The sequence below is a fragment of the Plectropomus leopardus genome, chromosome 7 (genome assembly GCF_008729295.1).
Source record: "Plectropomus leopardus isolate mb chromosome 7, YSFRI_Pleo_2.0, whole genome shotgun sequence".
Taxonomy (NCBI): Eukaryota; Metazoa; Chordata; class Actinopteri; order Perciformes; family Serranidae; genus Plectropomus; species Plectropomus leopardus.
Genome location: NC_056469.1, coordinates 10,911,452 through 10,926,541, shown reverse-complemented (window position 1 = coordinate 10,926,541; position 15,090 = coordinate 10,911,452). Strand labels below are relative to the sequence as shown.

The following is a 15,090-nucleotide window of genomic DNA, read 5'->3' as shown; positions in this document are numbered from 1 at the left end:
ATATAGCCCTAAATATCTCTAGGGCTCCAATTAATGCTTGTTTTCAATGTCAGTTTTCTCTGCTGATTAGTTTTTAATATATATCAATTAACTGCTTAGTTTACAAAAATGTCAAAAAATAGTTAAGAAATATCAGCACTTCTCCAAGGTGTCTTCAAATGTCTTAAAGAAAACAAGACATTTGAAGTTTACAATGAGGCGGGTACGTTTCTCATTTGAGAAGCTAAACCAAGAGAAAAAAAACTATTCATCAATTACCAAAATAGTTGATTAATTTTCTGTCAAATGAATAATTATATCAGCTCTAAATATCCCAACCACTACTGCCATGACATTTTACACAGATTATTGTGGTTTCCAAACATCTTATAGTGGGTTTGGTAATTTTCCGACTTTTCCCTACGTCACCACGTTTACATTTTTGACGTTGAGTAAAATAAAACTGAATTCTAATGTTGGTTATTAATGTTGGTAATGTATTAACTTTTCATTTGTGACCATCATCAGGCCTAACTTTTAACTTGTCCAACACCCTTGGTTTTATGACCAAACTCCTGAAAACTGATATTCCCATCAGCCTCAACTGTATTTCATATTGTGTGCTAAACAGAAAATGTTAGCATGCTGACATGCTAAATTAAGATGCAGAACATGATAAACATGATACCTGTTAAACATCAGATCTTTAAAATTGTCATTATAAGCATATCAAAATTCTGATGTTAAGTCAAGGCAACTAGTTTAAATGAAAACACTTAGAAAACAGCCCAAACTGAGCAAAATCTAACCATGAGGGGGCGCAAGTTAGGGTTAAACACTGTCCACAAAATGTTGCATATATCATAAAAGCAGTTTTAAATTGTTAATCACATTTTTCAATAATCAAGTTGAATTTTAAATGCCACTGTGAAATGCAACATTTTACACCATGTGCACTATTACCACGGCACATTATCCTACAAACGTGCCAACCCACTAAATTAAAGTTAACAAGTAATATTTATTTTCTGAGTATTTAACGTCCCCGCTCATTTTGCATGCAAACATGCAAACACACACACACTTTCAAGGTAACTCTCTCATGCATGGGTGTGCATGCAAACACACACACACACACAAGCACTCACCTAACCCAACTGATGACAAGCAGCACCTCTCTTGATCAGCCTAGCATGAAGAAATCCAGCCACTGCCAATATGTGTGAGTCTGAGAGCGCACACTTTTGTTTGTGTGTGTGTGAAAATGACAGATCATGAAAGAGAGATAGAGCTGTTGACTATCACAGTCACTGGTTAGTCTCCCATGCTGATCCTAACTCTTCCCATTTTCCTCTGGGTATCTGAATAAGTTTAACCAACTAGTATGTCTGGTGCCGACTAGAATGGTAGCATCATTTAATCAACATACCCACTCTGAGCAAATGTGTAAAGGGTGGTGAGAAATAGTCAGTCAGTCAGTCATTTTCTGTAACCGCTTGTCCTCGTAAGGGTCGCGGGGGGGCTGGAGCCAATCCCAGCTGTCATTGGGCAGAAGGCGGGGTACACCCTGGACAGTTCGCCAGACCATCGCAGGGCCGACACATATAGACAAACAACCATACACACTCACAGTCACACCTATGGGCAATTTAGAGTTATGCATGTCTTTGGACTGTGGGACGAAGCCGGAGACCCCGGAGAGAACCCACGCAGACACAGGGAGAACATGCAAACTCCGCACAGAGGGGTTCGAACCCCGTTCCAACTGGGATTTCGAACCAGGGACCCTCTTGCTGTGAGGCAACACTGCTAACCACAAAGCCACCATGCCGCCTTGGTGAGAAATATTTGGGTCCTAAAAGATTATGCAAAGCTTGTCTTTAATATCCCATTTTGGAAAAAAGAAGCAAACTTTATTTCGAGGCCACCAAAACCAGACAACTGGTCTACCTAGATGTTTTTGCCCATCTACAGATTCTTATTAAGCTGAAAGATTTTATAGGTAACATCTGCAATCAAAACAATCCAAATGATGAAATGATGAAAGACAATGAGAAAAAGATGATGGTAGGTATTATCAAATTACAAGCTAAGTGGGTTACTGATGTGCCTAATGGTCAAAATGATTATATCATTTTTGGACTGCATGCCATAGTCAGCATATTTCAATTTCTCCTCTATAATTTAAAATCATCAGCCTTTCCTCTCATTCCCAGGACTTTCTTTTCTACCCTTTGCTATTCCTCAGCCTCAGACAGTCTGCTACAGGCTTATTTCTCAAAAGCACTTGGTAGCTGTTTTCAAAAGTACAATTTTTAAAGATGACTCAAATGATTAATGTTTTTATCATCAGTATTATCTCTGTCCCTGCCCACTGCCCCCCTCTATCTCCATCTCAGCCTTTTCCTCATGTCTGACAATACAGAACGAGCCAGTTTATTAGAGCAGAAAAGAGGGTCCATCCACTGAAGAGGCTTCTGTCCCACACAGCCCAACGCTGCAATTAACTCAAGTGCCATGAGTCACTACTGGGAGAGACAGAGGGAATAAATATGAACTCATTCCTGACATGCATATGTTTTCTTTGACGACGACAGTGATGTCATTATTAACCACAAACCTGTGTGTCTGGGCATTGATTCGTTTTTACCAATAATAGTTCTATGAAATGATACTTTTAAAACGGAACCGGTGCCTTATGGTGTCTTACGGTGTCTTAACCAGGGCGAGACACTCACTGACAGCCACAGCAGGCCTCCTGGGTCATCTCAAATTGGCTTAGACCTATAATATGAATTATGTTTTTAGCTTTTTCTACATAGGGAACAATCTTGTACATAAATATGATATATGAAAAAATACACGGTGTATATGTCTGTCCCACTCATATAGGATAGGGTTGGGCAATGTATTGATTTTGACTGATTGATTGAATGATTAATATATATATATATATATATCTTGATATCATAAGTGTTGAATTTTCCTGGTTTTAAAGATTGCATCACTGTAATGTGATGTAACTTTCTGAACTGACCAGACTGCTCTTGGTGTTCTTTTATTTGCCTTTACGCACTTACTCATTAAATCCATATAAGCAATGTTTATTTGTCAAAACTTTCATTGTGTAAATATTTTTTGAAAGCACCATTAGTCATCCCTATAATATCGTTGCAATATCGTTATAAAGGTATTTGGTCAAAAAATATCATGTTTCTTTTATTTTCCCCATATCATCCAGCCCTACTTATGGATGTGACGTGATGGGTTTTTTTATGGCCTTAATGCTTCAGGATATGCTTTGTGCAAAAAAAATAAATAAATAAATAAATACTTGCCCCACTGCAGACCAAGTTGCCTTAACCTAAAGTTACTTAATTCCAGGCCTGGCCTGAACTGTTTTCTTCAAAAACAACTGAGCAAAAATTTACGTACAATGAGAAAGAATAGCTTTTTTAAAATTGCAAATGCAAAATTGAATTTGGTTTGAACGATACATTAACTTTTAACAGTTTAAAGTGTGCCTAAATATATGCTTTTCAATATCAATATTTCTTGATTTTTGCAAAACTTGCTTTCATCTTAAAGTTAATTTTCTGTCACTATGTTTATATGTTATGCACCAATACACTAAAGCAAATTCCTTGAAAACTTACTTGGCAATAAACAGGATTCTAACTCTGAAATACAAAACACTTCCTCAATAATCTTACAGTAAATTACAGCTACAGTCTCCCCTCTAATAACAGCAAAATTCATTTTGAGCTTGATCAATAATTGTCTCCCTAAGAAAGGAGGTTTACAAGCCGCTAGCCAATACAAAAAAATAAGCAAAAGGTGGCACTGGATGCAGCAGAGTGTAAAACAAACCATCAATATCCTCTCATAACTACACACAGCAGAGACACCCTAAATGTGACATAAGCCACAAAGAGCTTCCCAGGAAACTAATAATACAAGTCAATGACTGTGTGAATAAGCACTGAGCAAGATGAAAGCCATGTTTACATCACTGACGCCAAAAGAAAACAGCCATATATGTCTCTACCAAAACACAACAACAACCTCAGGGGAAATATGGAGAGCATTATTATGACCTGCCGCCTACTCAGAAAACTCCAACATGAGTATTTTTTACCACTAATGTTACACAAATTAGCATTAAAATACCATAAGGGTTCACCCCAAACAACAACAAAAGGACAGTGAGTCCAGACACCGCAAGAACATTATGACCGACTCACAACAAAACAAGGACAGCACATTGCTAATGTTAGAAAAATAGCGCAGAAGAAGCTAGCTGGTAGCAGGTGGCGCACGAGCACATAAACACACACGCAACAACCACAAAAGAGCCAAAACATCAACCGACAGCGCGCGTGTTAAGACAAACAGCGAAGACTTATCTGGTGGAAGTGACGCAGTGATCCTCGCTATCACAGTGGAGAGGAAATCCTTCAGCGTTGGTCCAGTAGACAGATACACCGCGGCCATGACACTTCACCTCTGACCTCTGAGGTGCGTTTGATGCCCAACAGGTGATCCGGTAAAAAAAAACAAACGGTCACCAGGCACGGCAAAAAAAAAAAAAAAAGACAGGATTTACATCAAATATATCAGCAGTGCATCATGGCTAGTCAAAAAAGTTGCTGAAGTTACAAACTTCTAAAATTAAGTTAAAGGTTTTCCGGTGTAGTCTATTTAATCAAAGTATTTTATCAAAGTTTTTATGAAGAAAAAGCAACAAACAGAATAAACACAGCTTCAGCCAAAACCTTAAACAGACCTCCCCCCCATTTCAGAGGGTGTGTTTGATTTTGCTACCAGCAGAGTAGGCCTATACCATACCTATTCTATTAAAAGTGGGATAATAGATTCAGTTAGAATGGATCTGTGACTCAAATGTCTGAGGAAATTGAGAAATTGAATTGTCAGATGAATCTGGAGAAATCCCAACATGAGTTTTTCACAGGCAATATTTTGACTTGTCATCACACAGGTATAAAAATACAGGTGTTACTAACTAATTTAAGAAGACTCAGTTCTATTCTAGTGACGGAGTAAGCTATGACAGGGTACAAGCACGCATATTTGATTTTATTATTCACACCTATGCTTCTCTGTAAAAGTTACTGTAAAATAAGCCTTCTCCCCATAGATGTAGATTTCTCAGAAGACACAGAGGACACATTCCCCTCAATATTAACATGTGCACCCAACTGAAACCTGCAAATAGCACGAAGACTTTCATTTTGACAAAATTAAAGACATTTACACCATAGACTGACGCAGCAAAGGCACAAATTGGTGCATGACTACTCGCCAGAATGCAGGAGATGAAATGTTTGATTCTAAATTTCCTGAAAGAGGATCCCCAAACCCTCTTTTCCGTATTTGTCTGTCCCAATGATGAAACAAAATCTATGTTCTCGAACCCATGAAACACTAAAGGAAGCAGGGTCACTGTGCATGCCTTTTTAAATGATAATACATGCCATATTTAGGGGAAATATGCACCATTTAATGACTGTCATCCATGATAGGTGCCAGATACCTGCTTCAGATGTAGCTCAATTGTTAGTCACCCTGACTCACTTCAGGTCTCTATTTCTACCTGTCCAGACTACGATCTCAAAATTGCTTGGAGCGTGTACTGTGAGAAAAAAAAGTAAGTTGCTTTAGACAGAAGCCAGTTCCAGATGAATGCAGTGGAGCTGTGCGTACATATCCATGCAATGTATAGAAATGATCTTTTGATTGCATGTGAAGGTTGGAGAAGGATGGAGAGTACAGTGTGGCTTTGTCCCTGTAGTCCCTAGCTGGTAATGTAGAGTAGTGGGATTTAGAAAGGCAGGTAATATAAAGTATGATACAGATTGAAGTATGAGAACGTAGCTTCATCACACCTGGTATTTATTTATAGACTTTTCATCTTTTTTCCCAGAACAGCAGACGGAAACTGTCTGATGAGGCTTCCAGCTGTACTTCAGTAATGAAACCCTTTGGGAGGAAGGCGTCATTTGTTCAGTTCTCTGTTTACATAAAAGCAAACTCAGTGTCTTAGAAACTACGTATTAGCTTTTGAAAAGTGGTAGAGCAGGTAAACAAATGTTTTCCACCGATGGTGAAGCTATGAAGCGCAGCAGTGGACTGCTAATGTGTTTTCTTTATACTCTCAATTGTGCGCAGCAGGGAGGAGCAGCTTCATTATTCATGAGTTAAATCAAGTCATATATTGTTGTGCAACCCAAAGGCACCATGACTCACAGTGTTCATGACGTTTATGTGGTGGGTGATTTTAAACTGCTGTTTGTGCATGTGTATGTTAGAGTTAGACAGGTGTCAGTGACAGTATGTAGGGAAACGCCTCATCAAATGTAAAACACCTGCTATTGACAGTGTTTGGAAACAGGCTAATATTAGCCTCGTTAACATACAGGAGTAGAGCTAAAAGCACACCAGAGCAGACCCAGATAGTCTACTGACACACTCACTCATTCTCAAAAACAAAACACACACATGCACATGCGCGTGCACGTACGCGCACACACACACACACACACACACACACACAACACTCTGTTAATATGCTGCCTGTCTTTAGTGTAACTTATTTGCAACAGCTCCCCTGTGAAGCTGCCATTTGAATGCTGACAGAACAAAATTGTAACATGTACGCTTTTGGAAGTTACTTGATCTTTTGGAAAGAAAATGCACAGTCAAATATCCTTCTTTGGTCAACGCAATTTTGAAATTACCACATCACAGTTGTTGGACGCATTATTCATTCTGTGACAACAATATTTTTTATTTATGGCTGGTTTCAGTTTTACACTGAAAACTTCCTAAAACACTGTAAGTGTTGTACTTCAAGGACATCCACAAACAATGACAAAATAGACCCATAAAACATAACTTTATTTATTTGAGCCTGAGTGCCAAAGATCCCCCAGGAAGTTAAAGTTTCAGGTCCTGAGTTACACAAAGCTAAAAAAGTGAAAATATTTTTCAAAAATGCTTTAAAGCCATCCTGTGACCTCGCCGGCAGCTGAACAACTTAAGAATTTTAAATGATTCGGACAAGGCCTGCAAGCAAATCAGCATCTAAATAGACGTAACAGGAATAGTAACTCGATCCTAGCAAGCGAAGCACAGTTGTGTGTCTCCACTCGACATGATGTGTAACATACCTCCAGCTCTATTTGACTGATTATTTTTTCCACACATAGTTTTATGATTTGAATGTTGTGGTAAGCACACTGCAGAGGTAATGCTTAATGATGTGTTAAAAGAAGTCAGTCACTGATAAGTTGATACTTTAGCCTGAACAGAGACTTAAAAGCTTATCCATCCCTTTAAGCTTCAATGAGGTTATCTGTGAGGTTGACAATGTCAAGTACTAATGAATCATCTTAGACTCACATCTGAGATGAAGTGAGTAATAGCTGCAAAAAAGTTAAAGCAAATCTTAACTGCTTTGGACTTCTCAGAAAGTATCTGCCACTCAGTACAACCCAGCTCTGTATGCAAGTCATGATGTTCTCATATCATACTGCATCACTACCTGATCCAAAAACCTCACAATCAACTATAAAACCCAAAAAACAAACAAAAAACACCAAAAAAAAAAACAATGAGGTGGCATTTCCACATCTTAAAACACACAATATGTTCAGCTTTGATAGCATTTTAAGCTATTCTAACTTAATGCTTATTTTTAAATGCCTGTGGTAATTCTCCTTCTCTGCTTAATGAATTTGTTACGTGACAACAGCACACCAGTAGAGTCAACACATGGCCTCAATAAATGGTAATTGTTGCACTGTATTATCCCAAAACTAATTAGAAAAATCTGTCTGATAGGAGCAAAATTGTCAAACTGCTCTCTGAATGTATAACTGAATGGGTCTACTCGGTGCAGGCCCAGAAATATGTGTCAAGGGGCCCTCCTCAGGCCTTTACATGTAAAATATCATTAAAACTAACATATATCAACCAGAAAAATATTCAAAATAACTACAAAGAGACACAAAAGACCACAAGGACACGTAAAAATTACAACAGTGCGGCACAAAATGACAAAATACACATAGCATTATCTCAGAAGAGACACAAAATTACCTGGGAGACCCAAAGACTAGAAATGACATATCAACCACAAGGAGACAAAAGGTGACTACAAAGAGACACAAAGCCGCAAAAATATGTGTAACGACCACAAAGAGATGCAAAATTTCCACTAAGTCTGTGTGCCCAGAGTTGACATGGTGGGCCCCTTTGTAAATCTACACTCAGGGGCCCATTGTCTCATAATCCGCCAACTGAAATGAAATGCAGCATTTTTTCATTTTTTTAATAAAGGGTTAAATCATGGCTAAAAGAGAAACAACATTAAACTAAAGACATCTTTTTGATAAACAAAAGCATTGCCACTTTGTCTTATTACTCCAGTGTGTGGCTTATACCATGTAGTGTATGAAGGCCAATCAGTCTTTGCATCAGACTGTAATCACTGAATGTCTGTTTGAAAATGTCCTTTGGTTCAAATTTAAACCAGTTTCTATCATCAGCCATCGGACATAAAAAATATAAAAACCCACCTACATAATTTATACCCATTATATGTAGTAGATCTGTGTTTGATGTAGCCTGTTAGAAGCTACATAGCAAAATACATGACATATCATACATGTAAGATATAAAGTGTCACCATAGATTATGATATTCAGAGCAAATATAAAGACCACATTATATATCAAACAAACAATAACGTGAGTAATGAAACTGAGAAATCTTTGATCTTTCTGGATGAAAAGCAAGAATGTTTTTTCTCTAAACTCTATCAGCAGCATTTATTTTCTAACATGCCTGTGGTCACTTTGGGATAATTTCGTCAGAGCTCCATCAGTGATCAGCGGTGGTATGAACAAAAGAAAGCACTAGAGAGAAATTTCCTTTATGAAACTGTAATGGCCTGTCATACCTAAACTATGTCCCTGGTTTTGATCAAACAGAGTCATTTCGCCCTTTCTGAAATTGCAAGGGCACTGAATTGCATGTTGCTCCTGCTCTATGAGAGCGAAAGGCCTGAACACAATCGACTGTTTTTTCAGCTACTTTTTCTCTGTACATCTACATATGCATATGTTACAAAGTCACACGAGATATTTTTTTCTCTTTAATTTCTTCCCTCTTATATCTCAGTACATCTCCACCTCTCTGTCTCAGTTTATTCACATCTGTCCATCTGTCAGTTTGTCTTTGACTCTGTGTGTGTGTGTGTGTGTGTGTGTGTGTGCGCCACTTAGAAGCTCAGACAAGCAGCATTGCATTTTACTTTTAAAAAACATTCAGCTTCTCTTTTCACTGATTTAAAAAGCCAGAACTTTGAGAAGTGTGTGTGCGTGTGTGTGTTCATCTTTTGTTTCACACACACAGGTAGGTGAAGAGAAAGTGACACAATTAAAGCTTTCACCTGTGTCATGACCCTTTTTACCCCCACATAGTTTAGTGTGTTTGTGTGTGCAAATGCGTTTGTGCGTTTGCAGTATGCGTGCACGTTTGCATCCTCAATTACGTCAGTGTCGTCAGTTTCTGCGCCAGTAGCAGGCTCCTCCCTTGTGTACAGGCCCCTCCCCCTTCCTGTGTATCTGTATAAACCATGGCCGCATCTCTTGCACACTCACTCACAGCCTGAACACTGGAGGAGCAAAGCTCAGCATCTTCAGACTCTGCACCTTCTGGTCCATGCAAACAACTGCAGGTAAGAAGAAAATAATGATTTTGAAATCCGTGTCATTAGTTCAGGTTTTTCTGTTGTAGGGGGACAAATTAGAGGTTCTTTAAAGGCATATTCTTCTTCTTTTTTAATAATTTATTTTGTATTTCCTTCATTTATCACAACTTCAATACAGAAATTATAAATTTTAATTTGGAAAGTTAAGAGAAAGAGGTGTATTGTTTTTAAATTTACTTTTAGTCATTTTTCCATTTATTTTTAAACCTTTAGCAATTACTTCATACTTTATCCCAGTTTCTCTAGTTCACTGATGTAAAAGGAACACATACGTATTCGAATTGCATAAAATGTAGATGGCCAATAACAATTGTTAACTGGGCAAAATAATCTTATAATCTGAGTGTGCAAGTAGCTGGATTATAAAATAGGAATTTTGTTTCTTCTCTTAAGTTTCGCATGAAGACAAAATCTCTTGTTTTTAATCATTGATAAAAGTAAGGGGATATATGCTAATTAGTGTCCAAAAGAGGAAATATCAAGAAGAAATATTAATCTCTGTACATTAATAGACCATGATGATGTTTTGAATAATGATTTTTTCTTTTTTTTTTTCTTTGTTCGTTTTTTTTCTGAGGCCAGTAGAGGAAAAGACAGAGAGGGCTTTCACACGCATTACAGTACCACATCATTACCAGCTCATTGAATAATGAATTAGAGACAATGACCAGCTGCAAAGAGGAATTATATTAGCATTAAAAGAATGGCTGTTTACACCACCACTGTGTCAGTTTTAACACAATTATTCATATGACCTGTTGTATTGAGGCACACTGATAAAATTACACAGATATCATTTTTCAGTATAATTTGATTTAAAACTACAAGTTTTAAATCGAATTTAGATTTGATTTTAATATGCTGTACTCAATGTTGATGAGGAGAATTGATAATGTGTAAAATCATCATGTCCAGTGAATGATAACTAGAGGACAAATAACTTAAAACTCCATATGCATTAAAGTTATTTGTTGAAATATTCACTTCAACAAATAAAAAACTAGCTGCCATGATACTTTGCCTGGTGGAGCTCAGTGTTATACTCTCCTCTTTTTGTGCTTTCTGATGCATAAGCGCAGCAAAATTCTCTCCCTCTCTCTATATACATACATATATATGTATGTATGTATGTATGTATATATGTATATATATGGGGAGAGAGAATTCAAAAACTGAGAAGACAAAAAAAGAGGGAGCAACTGAGTAAACCCCCCAAGTAACCATAAACAAATGTAGCCACAGAAGTCCGCGGAGTGCAATTTGCTATAACAGAAACATCGAGACAGACAGAGAGAGTGGATTTTGAATTATTAGAGATTGAAAGCCTCAGAGCGACTGGTGTTGTTGGTTTTATCTAATTGGATGATTTGCACTGGAATAATGTTCTGGCATAAAGCATCACTCATCACAACTAATATGCTGTTTCGCCTGGCTCCAAGATAAATGTGGTGATAGAAAATTAGCAGATCAGTCTGACAAATGTAATATAATGTAATATGTCACCTTTTATGTTTTTTTTTCCTTTTGCACTAATATGGAGCTCCTCTTCTATAGAAAAAATAATGTCAAATCTACAATTTATGTTCATTAAATAAATAGATAAACAGCAGATTACAAAAGGATGAGAGCATCAAGAAAGATTTTGCTCCCTCTGTTTATTTATCAATACTTTGAGTTATTTATATAAGCAAGAGAATAAAGAAAAAGGAGAAATTAATTTAATTCATTCAGTCAGTGCCATCATGTTTACATTTATTCTCATGTGAACTGTGTTAAAAAAACAGCACAAAGAGCAAAAGAAAGATTTAGAGATAATTGGTTTGTTTTCCTTTGGGATTCTGCCTATGCTGACAGTGTACATTCATCTCAACTACGCCACACACCAACTCTGCCTGTGTGTGTTAAACACTAAATTGCTCTGCCACTATGTGACAGGGCAAACATATAGTGTGTAAGAAATACAAAATGATGTTCGCCTCAGGTTCCAGTGGAACCATCAAAGGTTAATCCCTCTCTCAACACCACCACTGTTCTACAGTGAAGGTGAAATGATTTATTGCTGCTTTCTGTAAAAGCCACATAGCCAGTGATTTTTTTCGAACACGGAAGCACATTTTTAATGAGCTGAAGGGAAACAATACAAAAGAAGAATGAGCAGCAGAGAGACAATGAAGAGGAAAATGACCACATTAGGTTTTGTGGATTTCTTCTAACTTTGTTATATTTGATCCCCTCCCCATCTCTCTTTCTCCGGCCAGTCATGAATGTAGGTATCTGTGTGTGTGTTATCCTGGCTGCGCTGTCCAACGGTTCCCTGAGTCTGCCCTCACAGTCCATGGTAAAGCATACACAAACACAATCACACACACTCTTGTACTTCTGTCTTTGTGGGGACCCTCTCTCACATAATGCATTCCTGTGCCCCTTATCCATCACAACTAAATGCCTAAGCCCAACCCAAACCCTAACCTTAACCTACACCTAGGACAGAGCTTCAAAGAAACAAGGCATGCCCAAAATGTACTCACTATACAAAAACGTCCTCACTAGCAAATACAACTACAGGTAATACATAGCTACTTCAGAGGTGTTCTGAAATATGTCTGCATAGATTTCTTCATATACAATAGATATAGCTGATTGATTCATTGATTCATTGAGTACAAAACATGTACAAACGCAGTCCACAAAAATGTCTTTGGTTTCTAATCAGTAGAGGTTGCTGCATAAACCTTTGAAACCTGAGCCAGTTTGATTTCTTTCAAAAACATGGAGAGATGGCAACAAGCAGCTTAAAACATTACTAGGCCAAGTTAAGTTAAGTTAAATACTGAAAGTATTTATGTGTTTTATATATATTTTATTATAAAACATATTTTTGTGACATAAGTATAATAATCATAAATATCCATTTTCATTTTTTTTTGTTTTTTTTTTTTTTTAAATTTCCTCATAATTCAACCTCCTTTTTTCAATCTAATTTTAAGGTAATTATCTAATCACCTTTAACTAATTTCTTGCAATTTATGGGACATGTATACACATTATTTTTTAATTTATTTTAGACCTATTCGTCATCCCTCCTCATGCTTTTCTCTCACCCTCTACAGTCACAGATAGCTGAGGGTAAGGCTCTTGTGTCAGACAGCCTGCCTCCCCCCTCACCCCACCACACACGCCAGGCCCGCTCAGCTCCGGCGCCCCCCTCAGGGCACCTGGCCAACTACAACCAACCCCAGGAAGACGCAGATGCCCGGAACAGCCTGAGCCAGCTACTGGCCAGACTCATCTCCAGGAAAGGTGAGCCGTCGCTCGTACAACATGAGATGGATAGAGAGTGTAACTGGAGCGAAAGGCTTACCCTTTAGTCCTCTCACCTCATTACACACAACATTCCTCTCGTCTTATCTCGCTCCTGGTCTTGTTATTTCTATCTTCCCAACATCCATCCATCCATCCATCTGGAAAATCTGCCGTCACTCACGCTGAGTCTCAGTCCCACCATCTGGCATTTTCCTGCCTCCCTCCAGCTTTCTCTCTCTCCTCCCTCCATCTTTCCATACCTCCTCCTCGTTACCTCCTCCTCCAACGCCTCTCTGCTCTCTCTGTCACTGTGTGTCCCTGTTTCTCTTTATAGTCAACACTGTGTGACTGGGAGACCTGCTGAGCTCACTGGTCCTATTGAGACACACAGAGAAACAAAACAAGTCAGCACGTGTTACTTCAACATCCTCATTCAGAGTTTTCATTATACTGTACAGTCAGAAAAATGTGCACTGTAATCCCATTTTTGCCAAACGAAATGACATCTTGTTGTTCCCATCACATCATCAGCATCATAAAGTGTGACGAGTGTACTTCTCTGTCTCCTCCAGGCTCTCCCTACCACACCAGATCCTCCCTCAATAGCAGAGCCAGCGGTCTAGCCCCCGGCCACAGGATAAAGGACAGAGACTACACCGGCTGGATGGACTTTGGAAGACGCAGTGCAGAGGAGTACGAATACTCCTCCTAAAGGCAATGGCTTGCTTCTGCTGAAACCTGAGTTACAACCCCCATCACCGCCAATAAAAGCCCACAAATGTAATGAGCCCTTTTCACACTGCACTTACTGTAACCAAGGGCTGACTGACTGGATACCTGAGTGAGTTTAGCGTCATAATATTTAAGCAGACAGGAAAGAAAATATCCCAAAAAGGACACATCCTGAAATCTGTGGACCCTTGAATCTCATGGCTGAAGTTCAGAGCACTTTCCAAACCGCTCCCTGCAGTATGTCACAACTGTATGTAAACACAAAAGTTGACATTAAGGCTGGCGATGTTCTAAATTGTTCTTATTGTCAGGAAATTCTTTAAAAAAATAAAAACCAACAGTGCGTTAGTCTATCTCTTAATACTTTGACTTCTCTCTTGTATGTGGCTCTCAGCCTGAAGCCCATATTGTTTCTATTGAAGACATGAATCATTAAAAACACATATCTGCTTTAACCTTTACCAAGACTCTGTGATTTAATAACAGCTGGGAAAATGAGTATTTGGAAAAAACATCACTCTAATAGATGGAAATAGTTAGAGATAAACCACAGTGTGTGTGTTCATGGTAATTTAGGAACATTCCACAGTGCAACAGTGTGACTCATTGATGGGCATTATTAGTTTTTGGACAATAATGGAGGTCTATGGGATAATTAAGGTGTTGGCTACTATTTGTTAGAATATTTGAATTCATTGTTGGTGTTTTTTTCATGTTTTTTTGATAATAGGGAGACTGTCTATTATTTATGAGGGGGGCAAAACAGGGGAGGCATTTCAAATCATTTTTTTAAGCACTGGAGATGGAGTAGAGACATTTTACTTAAAATTATCATATTTTGTATTTGTTTAAACCCCTAAAGCTGCAAGTGGGTATAAAGGACATGTTTTCTTTAAAAATCTCCCAAATAACACAATTTCTCAGCCAGAAACTGTGGTATAATATGGTTGTTTAAGGTAAAGGGAGGGTCATGTATTTTCCCCCAGTCACTCAGGGAGGCTTAAGGAACGTACTTGTTGCTCTGGGGTGGGTCATCAGCAGCTACCTCCCTACCCTTACTACCTTTACTGACCATATAAATAAAATACAGTCCCTAAGGGAAAAACAGAATATCAACAGACCTATACTGTAAGAACAAAATGACTCAAAAACAAAGTTAGTTTACCAGCTCAGCAGACATTTGCTTCTAAGTCTTGTGCAACATTGAACGAAAGGTTTCTTGAATGGATTAATTTCCAATAGATTTTAAACTCATTTGGAGGAGCAAACATAACTGCCCA

At 38.2% G+C, this 15,090-nt stretch overlaps 1 protein-coding gene across 1 annotated transcript; it reads left to right on the top strand.

The window, feature by feature from the left end:
• The first annotated feature begins 9,678 nt into the window (after positions 1-9,678).
• On the top strand, positions 9,679-14,209 carry LOC121946181 (cholecystokinin-like). The gene is made up of 4 exons (XM_042490651.1): positions 9,679-9,742; positions 12,034-12,113; positions 12,886-13,075; positions 13,651-14,209. Exons 1-4 carry the CDS (start codon positions 9,727-9,729, stop codon positions 13,788-13,790), a joined length of 426 nt encoding a protein of 141 aa, XP_042346585.1. The 5' UTR covers positions 9,679-9,726; the 3' UTR covers positions 13,791-14,209.
• The last annotated feature ends 881 nt before the right edge of the window (positions 14,210-15,090 follow it).

Bases quoted from the DNA above. Each gene is read 5' to 3' on its own strand.
- LOC121946181 (XM_042490651.1), top strand. The intron at 12,114-12,885 runs GTAAAGCATACA...CACCCTCTACAG, and splicing joins GTCTGCCCTCACAGTCCATG to TCACAGATAGCTGAGGGTAA. The intron at 13,076-13,650 runs GTGAGCCGTCGC...TGTCTCCTCCAG, and splicing joins CAGACTCATCTCCAGGAAAG to GCTCTCCCTACCACACCAGA.